The 13,323-nt window shown below is 41.7% G+C and overlaps 1 protein-coding gene across 1 annotated transcript; it reads left to right on the top strand.

Annotated features, from left to right (window-relative positions):
• Positions 1–75: 75 nt before the first annotated feature.
• mrpl22 (mitochondrial ribosomal protein L22) lies at positions 76–2,645 on the top strand. Its single transcript, XM_031869034.1, has 7 exons — positions 76–106; positions 205–247; positions 370–499; positions 773–838; positions 1,219–1,296; positions 1,532–1,601; positions 2,361–2,645. The coding sequence occupies exons 1-7, from the start codon at positions 82–84 to the stop codon at positions 2,567–2,569; spliced, it is 621 nt and encodes a 206-aa protein (XP_031724894.1). The 5' UTR covers positions 76–81; the 3' UTR covers positions 2,570–2,645.
• Positions 2,646–13,323: the final 10,678 nt, after the last annotated feature.

The following is a 13,323-nucleotide window of genomic DNA, read 5'->3' as shown; positions in this document are numbered from 1 at the left end:
ATATGGCAAAACTGATTTCGCTGTTGAGGCTGTAAACATTACTACCGTCAAGCGGACACTGTAGTGTCGTAAAAATGCAAGATGGCGACTGCAATGACAGGACGTGGTAAGAGAAATGCAGCCTAATTTGTTCACAAATGTACCATGTTATGACATGTTTTGTGTCTGCTGGCGATGTCTTAACGGGTTTGTACTTGTTTTCAGGTATGGCTTTTATTAGGAATTTATCCGGGGTGTTGCATTCAAGGTAAGTACATCGATAGCGACCCTCAGAGGGCAGATCTTAGCAGGTTGAGATTGGATACATATGATTGTACATATATGCAATTAAATGTTTCCCTCCCCCCCTTTTCCCGGATGTCTCTCCAGGTTACAGGTTCTAGGTCCTCAGCAGCTCTCATGTCTCCACACCAGCACTTCACTGGAATCAAAGAACTGGGAGAGGAGCAACCGGAAGATGTATCCGCCTCAGCAACCAGATGATGATCGCAGACCAGCAGTAAGTCTTTCCGTCTGCTTGTAGTATGAAGTGCAGAGTGAGAGGATGACCCGGGCAGGTGTCACCTGCAGGAAACCGAGTGGATGAAAGTTACAGAGTACTTCAGAGTTTCTTCGGATTGTTAATCACAAAGTTATGGTCCTATGTATTTGCAAAGTGTAGATATATATGTTTGAGTATGTTGTGCAATGATTTCCATATCCCTCAAGCTGTGCATAAGTTGTCTCTTGTCTCTACAAGTATCTGAATACTTGTGGTGGTTTCCTTCTTCAGGAGATCCACCACAGCAGGAGGCAGATCAAGTACAGCAAAGACAAGATGTGGTACCTGGCCAAAATGGTGAGACCCACAGCGGAGAATTACCTCATCGATGTCGTATCTTCAAGTAAAGTCAAGTACATCATATCTCCACTTTGTTTGCCACAGACCTTAATTTCTGCAATAATCCAAAACTCAATGGATCAATCCCATTGGCTTGTCATGTGAGCTAGTGCTTCCCTGCAGTACTCTATTGTGTGGCCCGTTGGTCCAGAATTTCCCACTTTTCATTATTAGAAACAACAGAAAAGTCATACGTCTCTATACAAACCCTTTAGTCCTCATGAGTTTTAATTTGATCTTATGTAAACATGGTGCTAAAAACACAGCATACAGGCCTAACGGCTGTGGAACAAACGGTGAAGTTATTTTTTCGTCTCACCGTTGGTTCTCCTTCACAGATCCGAGGGATGAGCATCGACGAGGCCATTGCACAGCTGGCGTTCAACGACAAGAAAGGAGCAAAGATCATGAAAGAGGTTAGTAGCTGCATGTTCACCTTTCATCATTGTGTGTTTAATGTAATTAGACAGCACAGTCACAGATACTACTTCATTAAATTCCTGTATGATTACAATGTTTCCAATTTCACTGCTCATATTTTGTTATTTATTGAGTTGTTGTATGTGTTCATGCATTATGTTGACAGTGTCCCCCATCACACCTGTGCACCAGAAGTGTATTTGTAGATGTCACAGCTCTTTGTTTGTTCAGGTTCTTGAGGAAGCTCAAGAGATGGCGGTCAAAAATCACAACGTAGAGTACAAATCCAACCTGTATGTAGGTAAGTGTCTACAGCACTGATGGGATACACTCCTGCACATTATTAACAAAGCAGAACCTCCGGTAGCTCGATGGCTTAAAATTACAAACAAGTGGAGTCCGCTGTGTAAATGTCGGCTTTGCGGTTGTTCATCAACATTGTGTGGCTAGTGTGAGAGGCGACAAAAACTGAACCTTTGTTGGTGAAGGGAAAACAGTTTGGTATCAAAGCTATATTATTTAAGGATACAGGATTCATTCACATATTTAGACATACATTTTTACTTCTAATAAACATTTCAGTGTATTTATTTGTTACATTATGTTTTACAAAGTGAGTAAAGCAATGTTTAAGTCGAGCCTAATGTTGCACATAATTACAAATAAAAGAATGATCCCAGTCACTCCCACACAGTGAGGCATACGACTAATGAGTGAAACACTGGTATCGGATCGCTACCCGGTATCGGCCGAAGCCCAGATATCTGTAATGGTGTCGGGACTGAAAAAGTGGGATCAGTGCATCTCTAGTTCAGAACGGGGGAAATGACCTTCAGTAGGACGGTAAGCAGGTAGTGAATTAAAAAAGCAGTAGATTACTTTTGAGTTCAGACGGTGTGCAGAGTGGGTAATTTATGTTATCACAGATAAGCCGGAACTCTTTTGTTATTTTGACTAGTTTTCATTCAAAGGCACCTCTACAAATTCAATGAGTATTCTGTATCTTATCTCTCTCTCCGTTTATCTCATCCCCTCTTTAATAACCCCCCCCCTCCTGCAGCTGAGTCCTACTCCGGTAAAGGGAAGTACCTGAGGCGGATCCGTTACCACGGCAGGGGGATGTTTGGCATCATGGACAGAGTTAACTGTCACTACTTTGTGAAGCTGGTGGAGGGCTCGCCGCCCAAAACCGAGGAGAAGACGAGCTTTGACCAGGCCAAAGAGTATGTCCAGAGCCTCAAGAACCGAACAATCATCCACAGCCTGTAGACCACCTGATCCTATTTAACATCTTTTACTGTGTGTGTCTTTCATTTGACATTTGTAAATAAACAAATTAAAGAATGGGTTCTGAGACCTTATAGCATTACTTATTTTCATTGTCTTAAGTGTTATTTTGAAATACTACTGACTGCAGCCAGTCATGCAGTTTTAAATACAGTGATGACAACTTCAGACAGAGATCATAAAGCACACCAATATTTAGGAATGGGCAGATACTGTATTTGTCACTTTCTACATAGGTAATCACAGTTTATCTGACATATGATAAATGTATGCCTCATAAAGTAACAGTTGGCATCAATCAAATCTACATGTGCTCGGTGCAATAGTTGGAAGATCGCAATATTTAGGTACACTATAAGCCCTGTGATGTCCTTAGCTACATCTTGTCCTATCGGGCTAATAAATGTTTATTGAATTAAATATTTTTTTTTTACTGCATACTGAGATAAATGTTAGTTCTGTAAATATCTACACATTAGCCACCTCAGTCACAAATGTAACATTTACCAAATGAATGATTGTTTATTTCAAAGGGTTACTAATGTCACATGATTTTGATATTTTCACGTTTGGGAGAAGTGTAAGCGTGTGTATGACATGCTGTCGCAGCTTCGTCGTGATGCGTCTGCTAGTTGTGTTAGGGTGACAGCAGTCACCATCACTCCTCCCAGCCGGGAGTGCAAACCTGTCAGCTCCACTGTTCTTCACCCCCACACTTCCACCACTTTATTGCGAGCCTCCAGACATCTTTGGAGTTGCCTCGGTGTCTTTAGAAAAACAGGAAATGATAAGCTGGAAGTGACTGGCTTCGCTAGGAGGCTGCAGTCCGGAGAAAATGGGAAGGATTTGATGTTTTAAAAATATGATTTCATGCCTAACAGCAGGCTTCTTTAAAAACACACTTTTAAATGTGAAATAAGGTACAACAATAATTTTGTTAATGTGCACAGAAGCCTTTAATTTGAAGGGACTGACATGTAAATTGGTTATTTGTTTAGCATTTTTTTGTGTTTTTGGTTGTCTTTCTTATCTAACACTCCTGCAGGATGTCATTATGTTTACCTGGTGTCTTTCATGTCCTCATCTATTTATTATTTGCATTCTCTTTTGAATTTCACGACATTGTTGTCTGCTATTCTGCTAATAAATTGAATTTAGAAGCAAAACATCCTTAGAAGAACAAACTGGGGAGGAGATATAAGAGAAAAGGCATTCTTTGGGAATTTGTATTTTCTAAAGGTCACAGTGTCTGTGTTGTCGAGGCCCAGAGCTTTGGTCTCTGCTGTTTCTAATTGGCCTTTAGTTTCCTGTTGGTGATGTGAGTGATTCAGCTCGTGTCTGCCTGTCACCGCGTCCCTCCAAAGCTCTCGTCAGCTCTGAGCAGCTTTGAGTGTATTTTCAAATAAAATGCCATCTGCTGGCCCCAATTTCAGCAGACAGGTGCCCTCAATCTCAGGTTGGAGGCCGGCTCGGTCCCTCAGCACAAAGCAGCATGGACTTCTGAAAAGACCAAAAGGTTTTCATCTTCTTCCTGTTTTCTTTGTCCTTTCTCTCCCCTACTCTTTCACTGCCTGACTGTTTCTCTTTACTCCTAACCTTCCTCCGCCTCTCTGAGCGCAAACACAAACATGCAAAAAAAGATGGGATGGGGTCTCTAATGCAAGCGTTGCCTTAAGGCTTTATTACTGCAGAAGGTATTAAGAAACTTGCAATGAATTGAATTATCACAACCTACTATAAGGTAAGCCTGGAGCCTTTGGGCCCCCAAAGGGTTTGGGGCCCCATGGCAGTTGTCAGCTGTACCCAGCTGGAAATCCAGCCTTGGATAAAGTTAAGTTTTATTCTTTACAAACTAAGACATTAACTTATTTTGATCCTTTAATTGTTTGATTTCACTTTCTAATAAGACATAAGGTCTGCAGATGTAAATCTTGTGATGACCCCTCCCCTCCATGAGGTGTCTTGCAAGATCTGGGTACTTGCAAGACAATCCAGATCCGGGAAAAACAGTTTTTTTTGTTTAAAATATCTTTCTTTATACGCATTGTTCTTTTACAAATGAATCAGGAACGGCCTATTCTGCTGTAACTCTATGGCGCCGATAGTATTCGCTGCTTTTACAGGAACTATTGAGAGGCCATGATCTGCCATCGCGGTAACAAATGGTCCATTGGTGTGAACGGAGATGACGTGACTGTAAGCTCTGGTAAAGTCCAAGCACAGAGTTCGACGGCTCTGTTGAGGTGGAGTTAAAACTTCCACAAAAGTCCATGGATGATCGGTTAGCATCCCTTTACATACACAGAGACTAGGGATGACTGAATGGATCCATGAAGTCAGTAAACTGAGCAACGATGCATTCAGGAGCATTGTAAAATTAACAACAGAATACTGCTTTTACTTTTGTTTTCCACAAACCACTTTCCTTCTCCCAACCACACACACACACACACACACACACACACACACACACACACACACACAGATACAACTTGTGTAATATCACAAAATGAGTTGGCATTGTACAGATGACTGCCTCTGCCCGGCGGCTACGAATGCACAGATTCAGACTTAGACTGAAGAGAAAAAAGTTTGGCAAAGCTTCGTCCAATAAACCTGAGAGGCTTGTTGTCCTTCTGGGCTTTCTGCCAGAGAGGAACATGTTTCTGTGAATCGTGCTGGTGAAGCAGCAATGCTGCTGATTAATGGATGTGTGAACATTGTGCCGTGTGTGTCTGTGGGCATACGAGGGGAAGAGCAATCCCTAGAGAGAATGTAAAAGTTTATTGCTCAGCTTGCCAATACATTATTGGTGACTTTTTCATGAAACCACCTTGGTGAATTGCACAACTCAAGTAAGTTTTAAGACTACTTAAAGATTTTTACACTTCATATAAAGCATGGGAAATCAATGGATGCCTGGAATGGTTGGAAAAACACATCCAAAAACCAAAAACTGCACAGACTCCATTTGCGAATAGAATAAATGTAGTCAAGGAGTACAAACTTGCAATCACACTGGTGATCATGAAAACAACATAGGATTATATAAATCAACAGCATCATGGCATTTGAAGAAGATAATAACACAATGCTTTACTCGCGTTAAAGGAGAAATATACGACATTCAGAGCATTAATATAGCAGTAAACAACTATTTTTCTATATAAAGATTAATGTCTACCTTAACAGAGGATGAAGTCGCTTTCCCTCTGTGTTTTCACTATTTGACTCTTTGTGTTTTTTTTGGGACAAAATACCAACTCAAGGTTCATTTACTAGGTTTTTTTCCAGGGCTTTCAACCATATCACATGGTCTTCATCAGAAGATTGAGTTTGCTCAGTTGTCTTTTGTGTGTCACACCCCTCTCATCTGCCATGTCTCTCATCGGCTGACCAATACAAACTCATTATTCCTTATGTAATAACCACATACTTGCACGCAAACATGCAAAACTAACACGCCGTTTCTGGAATCCAAATATCTTTTGTCAGGAGTCACTGGTGTGGGGAACCATTTATTTTCCTTAGCGTGGATTTCAGAAGAAGTCAAATTAATAATTGATAGAAAATAAGAAATCAAGCTCTTATCCGCAGGGGTTGCCCCCGACTATCCCTCCCGCAGGGAAGTCATGGTGGAGTTCGGTGGGTACATGAAGTGAATTATGTATCGTCTCATTCCAAGCATGAGCTCATCAAGCAACATGACAAGGAAACGTGTTTGCAGAGTTGGGAATCAACTGGAGGAGAGATTCAAGCAGTCTGGGCTGTATTATTCATGACGGGTGAGAATGTGCATTTAAAATATTCTGTACACAAGCGTATGCGCTACACAACCCGGGCTGCCAGACACACACATACACACACCTGGATGAAAGAATGGGATGTCATGATGCTTCCTTTCATTTGTTTTTAATGTTGGTTGTCGGTCAATGTGCCGGGGCGGCACAGCGGAGGCTCAGATTGAGAAACAAATACAAATCAGAAGCCAGTTGTGTGGGGAGCGCCTCAGGGTGTTATTCATTTCCTTTTAACTTTTCCATTTTTTCTCTCTCTCACTCTCCCTGTCCCTCTGCGGTGGCGGTGTGCAGAGAACAACAGCGGCAAAATGGTGTTAGCTCCCAAATGAAATCTTAGGCACAAACACCACAGAGCAGGCTGCCCGCTGGCCGCCGCTGGATGCTTTGCCCTTGAGAAACAAATTTAGACACAAACCACTTTGTTAGCTCTCTGGACAGCCTCCAATAACACCACATTCACCTCTTTTTCCCTGGAAAAAAAGAAAGCTCACAGTCTTTATCTCTGACAGGGACGCATCTGTTTTTAAAAGAAAAGAAAGCAAGAAAGTAGCAGAAACAAAAGTACTTAAGCGCTTGTCTGTTCTTGTTGCAGGTCAATATTTCAGTTGATTTGTTTTTGTGAGGCTTTTTTTTCATATTCAGCTTCATCATTCCACCGAGACGTTTTTTAATCTTTTTGATGTTTTGAGTGTCTAATCTGTGGCTGTAAAAGGTTTACAGCTTCCCTCTTGTTTGAAGCGAGCGTGGTCACCTTGACTTCATGTCGGCTACAATGTATTCCAATGGCTTTCACAGTAGAAAGAAACCTTTTGAACCTCTACTGCAGCATAATCTACCTCTCCACTGTCCTTCTGGATGTTCATCCATCAATCCAGCCATTTTCTGACATTTATCTGGGTTTGCAGTTGGCAAAAGGTTTCAATAGCTGTTGTGCATGACAACTATCGAAGACGGGCCGAAACGTCTGCTGTCATAGAATGGAGCGAAACATAATGAATCACACAAATCGCGATAATGGCACACACTTTTTGGACAGTCTCTCCTCAAAGGCCTTCATGGTGTTGTGCACCATGAAGCAAAGCAAAGCATTTTTCTCCCCCAGCTACATCGTCCAGCTCCTCCTGGGGAATAGTTCATCTGGGCTTTCTGTCAGATAAGAGGGAGAAATGGCCTGGGAACACTTTGCGACTCCAGCGGCCAAATACAATCTCTTCAGTGTGTTCTGGGTCTTCCCCAGGGTATCCTCCGCGTTGGAACAGTCCAGAATGCCACCTCAAGGTATATGAACCACTTCAAACGTTCTTCTTCTCTTTCTCACTCTTCCTCTAATTACCAAGGGAAAACAATATAGAATGCTGTTTCCTTGTAACCAGAGCTGGAGAGTCCTTGTAGGTATATATCAGCAGAACAGAAGATGTGCCTTTAAACCCTCCACCTTCCTGCTCTGCTTTGTGATAACGCTTTGTTCAAAAACACAAAGCTTGGGTGCTATTTTGCAGCTCCCATGGGTGCTAAGCAGCACTAACTGACTAACTAACTGCAGAGAGGAAGCACGAGGAAAGTATGCCATTGCTATCAGGTGCACAAACTCAAAATGAAGCTCAGAGAGGAGACACTGCCGACAGCAGAAAATTCTGATCATGGCGAGATGGAGATGGTAGAAAATACAATCCACGCTCTCATGATTCATAACACGTGATATTCAGATTGCAAGTGATTTGTATTACTGATGACTGATCATTTTCATGTTGTCAGTATTTTCAATTTCCATGTTTTCATGACCCACCACGGAGTAAATGCACGGCGATATGAACACCCCTGCGTTTCAGCTGCACTGGGTGTCACTGTTGCACCACATCTGAATCCTCCTGCTCCGCTCTGCACATCAGGGGCTTCAGCGGCGGCTCATGGAGCGTCACGTTTCACGGGACGCAGAGGACGCTTTCCCCTGTCTACAGACTCCTCCAACGGATCACATCCCGCATGAAACCAGAGGCACAGAAACCAATCTGGCACAATCCTGCTGGGTATGTGCGCTGCGTGTCTTTCAATTCATCAAGATGAATTTCAATATTTCAATCTGTCACGCATGCTGCAGCGCTCGGCTCAGAGTCGTGCAGTGCAGGGACGATGTGCAGCAGGCGGAGGGGGGAAAGTTCTATTAAAGACTGTTACAGTAAAATTGACTTTCTGTAATTCTGATACTGTGCGTGTGCATTCCCATATTTCATTACAGCTGTACAATAGTTAATCAAATGTCCAGGCACACAGCCTTGAATGACAAGCACCACTGCATTTGTATTGATGCTCTCCACACAAATCCACACAAAGTAAAGTGCATTTTGCAGCATGACACCACAACAAAACACACTTTGTTGTACAATGTAGTTTATTCCCTACTCTCCCTAGTAACTGTATGTTGAAAGACAGAAGGTGTCTCACTCATTCACTATTCACTACTCACTACGTAGGGAATTATTGGACTACATACAGTAATGTGGCAGATGGCAAAATACTGGTGTGCTACTTATGTTTTTATTGACCTCTTTTTTTTATGCCCGTGTGTGCATGATGTGACTGTTAGTTTTACTCAGTTTAACTTTTACATTACAGGTTGGGATTATTTGAGTCAACTCGACTGAGATAATGATGATAATAACAATGCTCACGATAATGTAAAGTGAATTTTTTAAAAAGAAGGCAATTCCACTCTTTGTCTCACAAGGCTGCTGCCATCTCTACTGGATGATCATGAAAATAAACAGGAAGCAAAAGACACATTTTGGCCATCCATGGATGTTGTGATTACACAATAGGCGTGTCGGGCCACTAGGTCACCAGGATTGGAACGTATTGTCTTAAATTCTTTAGAATAGAGCTTTTGGGAAATCATCCTGAAAAATAAAACTTTAATCAAGGTAATACACTAAGATTATATCAGTTTGAGTCGTGAGCGATCATTCTTCTGCCAATCTTGCCTTGCCTGATAACGTATTACCAAGGCAACATGCGATCCATTGACGCTGCCTTCACAAAACGCAAATACTAAATTCCACATATGTTATTATGTTCAACAATTTTATCTAAAGTCAATGGACAAATGTGGAGTGTGAAGGAGCAGAGTATAAAACTGTCAATGAAATCAACTTTAACACTGTGATATATGTGACATTTAAAAGGTACAATCTGTGGATCAAATGTAATAGAATTCCAGGTCAAATTATAACAAGTCATCTTTCAGCTTGGAATACAAAATACAGAGGCTGATGAATCACAGATGTTAAGATGTTAAAATGATACGACCCCTCCGGCCAATCAGAGTTGAATGTTCACAGTGGTCATAAATCATGGTTGTAAATCTGCCCAACTACCTTCCTAAATTTAAATCAGCTCTTAAAATGTGATCCATGCAGTCTGCCTGTGAGCTAACTGTCCTGAATTTCACTCTGTATTTACACCTTCTCTCTCTCACTTGAATTAGGGCCAAAGTCAGAGCAGCTCATGTTTGTTTCTCGCTGTTGCCGCGGGGAAAGTCACCTGATGCCCGGCGACGCTGGAGATATAAGGCTCTCCGCTCATAAAACGGCCCATAAACACAGAAACAATCAAGGGAGGACCAGACGTGTGTGTGTGTGTGCGTGTGTGTGTGTGTGTGTTCAGAGAATATACTGAATGTTTGTATGCGTGTGTGAAGGCCAGGTGGAACATAATTGCCCACCTCCCTGCCTGAAATTCACAAAAGCTGAACGTTAACTCTGTGCTGAGCCAAAGCTTCTTTATTTACAAGGAGCATTGCACCTCTATCCAGTTAATGAAATATTGATTTGGAAATTGTATTGTAAGCCGACGGAAAGCTTTTAAAGTGCTTAGTGCCTTTGCTCAGCGCCAACTTCATCAATTATTATTTTTTGAGAACGCTCCTAAAGAAGAGAGCTTTTTTCCCCCGGGCTTGACGAGCACTGTGTCCATGATTAGCGTCATATTTCCGTAGCGAGGGAACACGTGGCCCCGAATGGCTGCATGTTTTTTAATGAAAGATGTTGGCATCAAACTGAGTTTCATAATGACGACGACAGTGGAACATGGCTGATTTAATGATGTGTTTGTTCATATTCCAGTCAAGCTGTTAAAAAAAAGAGAAACAAAAAGAAGAAGAAGGGAATTACTAACATTTCCAAATGTAGTTCATAATCAGCGACTCAGTATAGTGGGATTGTGTGTCTCTGGTGTCCGAGTTGGGCCAATATTGAAAGCCTCATGACTCAAAAAACACAAAAATTTGAATGTGTCTGCACTGTAGTATCCATCTGTACAGTACAGATAAGAAACTAATCCAAACCAAATAGAAACCACTCGCTCCCTGAATTTGGTTATTTTAGTATCTGTGGTGAACAGCAGACTTTGTAGGACCTCATGACACAAACTGTGAGATAAAACCAACCATCACTGCAATGGATAAAAAGTCAAAATCTTTACAACAACAAAAAACAACAGCAACACATGCTGGTTCAGTACTGTACAAAAAAAGCCTGTCCATTCTAATCACCTCTATTCTACTGGGGGGCAATATCCCACAACCTCTCCGCGTACAAACTATTAACACGTTGTCAATCCTAACTCGTCAAATAACGACACTCTAATCTATGATGCTCTAAGAAACCCTCTAGCGTCCGTTTTGGACGTGGCATGGATGGAGTGTGAGTTTGCAGAATGTCCTGTGTGCTCGGTGTGTTTCAGACGTCGAGGGGCACCTACCATCCGTTGATGTTGGACAACTTGGGACTGAGACCGGATTTTAAATACATACATGGCTAGATACCACAAGAAGTACTTGGAAACCTATGTCATTTTATGATTTGGGATAAATTACCTTTTAAATTGAACAAAATGCTGCTCTGTTTAACTGTAAACAGAGCAGCATTTAGCTCAGCGGACGAGCTACACGAAGTTCAAACCTCGCATCTCAATCACGTTGCTTTTCATCAGTTTGGATGGAGGTTGCCATAAAATAATCAAGTTATACAGTAAGAACATTACACTTTTCAATACTTTCAGTCTGGAAAGTAGTGTAGCAGTCATGTTGCTTTAAGTCAGACAGCGATGTTTTTGGTCAGAATTTGGAAAACAAAATGCTGCTCTGTTTAACTGTAATATTTACTATGAAAAACGTATCACATAGACCTGTATTAAGGTCACACAGTGACTAATTAGTTATGTTGAAACAGGCCCAATCTCAGTAAGTGGTGATTTTTTTTCTTTTCTTTTTGATTTGAACACTATTAGACTTTCAGTCGGCGATATCTTTTTGTAAAATGTAGCTGCATTTGGCAATGTATGTGACCAAAGCAGGTACAGAGTGTCAACTGGGCATCGTTCCATTCATTGGCTGTGCTTTGGGCCGCAGTGTGTGGATTAGCAGGAGGTCATCATGGTTTATTACACACAGTCCGTCGGAGCCGTTTCCATTCTGCCGAGCCGCAACACACGTCCAGACTTAATCAGCACCACGGACAGCACCTCTCGCACTTCACTCAGCTCGACCACCGCTTCACTCGATTAAAATTCACAGCGCCATTCACACTCCAGTACACTTAGTCCAGCCTTTGTTTTCACTTCATGCCCCAGCAGCCACCATTTATTTACCATTGCAATGCAAGCTTCGATCAAACTGTATCCACACAGAGCCATTCATTTCTTTGCAGGAACAAACAACATGCTAAAGACAGGAGCAAAAACATCAGCCAGCAAATATCTTGGCATTGAAAACCTATTGATAATGTAACAATGTAATATCTTGACCTCGCATCAATTCAAAATGTACAAAACTGCTTTAGTGTACTTTTGTCATATTGTGAAACATTCTGCACTCAACTGGGTACATGTTGTTTCTACATGACATGTGATCTCTCAGATGACATTTCACGTTGCACTAGGTATAGATCAGTGTGTATAGATAGGCCGACTGCAGGATTCATGTCTGTTGCACTGATTTTCAGTGGCCAACTTATTTTTTTAATAGTTTTCTTTTTTCATCAGACTTTTTGAAAAGCTAAAACATGTTCCACGATCTAATACACATGAGTATCTATACCTTTACTGGAGAGCAACGGTGAACACACTCATCATCAAACAAGATAAAAGAATGATTAATTTTTTAGCATTCAAGAAAGACAGCCAGCATGAGGCTTAGGCCTTGCTTCTGTGGCTAAGACTCACGGGATATGTTGTACTAATGGCTAGTTTAAATAGCTTCTACTATGTTTCAGTGTCTAAGAACGTAATGTGATTATTCTGATGGGGGCTATAATAATTATTTATTTTTACTTCGAGGAATGATGCATTAGCCTGTATTATTAGGGGAGTATGCCAGGTTCTATATGTCTGAGACCAACGTCTAGTCATACAATTATAAATCATATGTTTTTTAAATTTAATTTCCTCCCATTTGTTCCTCATTTTAGTATAAAGGTCAACTTGCAGAGACTCCAAACTGCTTTCTAACAGCCGTGTCTATCTGTAGTCCAGAACAAAAAGTAAAGTTGTTACCTTTTTCCACTCCCGCTGCGATTGTGGGTGGCCAGGGAATTGGTGAGACAGCGGCAAATTCTCCTCTAATTCCCACAACTTTCTCCAACACCGCAGGCTGTGTGTGTGTGTGTGTGTGTGTGTGTGTGTCTGTGCTCACCTACAGGACCACCACAGATCTACTGGATGTACACGAGGGCCCGTTGCAGGACCAGATGTTGTTGTTGTGTTGAATCGCTCGCATTTCTATTAATCATTATCTCAACACCTCTCCTCCACTCCTAAACAATCGAACATATGGGCTGCCTTGTCTGCCACTGTGCCCACAACAAATGCAGCGCCCGGCCCGTGGTTCATCAAGGTCCCACATGATGGAACAGCTCGAGCCGCTGATCTCCCTCTAATTTAATG

The sequence above is a fragment of the Anarrhichthys ocellatus genome, unplaced genomic scaffold (genome assembly GCF_004355925.1).
Source record: "Anarrhichthys ocellatus isolate YVR2014 unplaced genomic scaffold, GSC_Weel_1.0 scaffold45, whole genome shotgun sequence".
NCBI lineage: Eukaryota > Metazoa > Chordata > Actinopteri > Perciformes > Anarhichadidae > Anarrhichthys > Anarrhichthys ocellatus.
This window is presented reverse-complemented; position numbering and strand designations above follow the sequence as displayed.

Coding starts and splice junctions, on each gene's coding strand:
- mrpl22 (XM_031869034.1), top strand. CDS start 82: ATGGCGACTGCAATGACAGGACGTG. Junction 107..204: donor GACTGCAATGACAGGACGTG/GTAAGAGAAATG, acceptor ACTTGTTTTCAG/GTATGGCTTTTATTAGGAAT. Junction 500..772: donor ATGATGATCGCAGACCAGCA/GTAAGTCTTTCC, acceptor TTCCTTCTTCAG/GAGATCCACCACAGCAGGAG.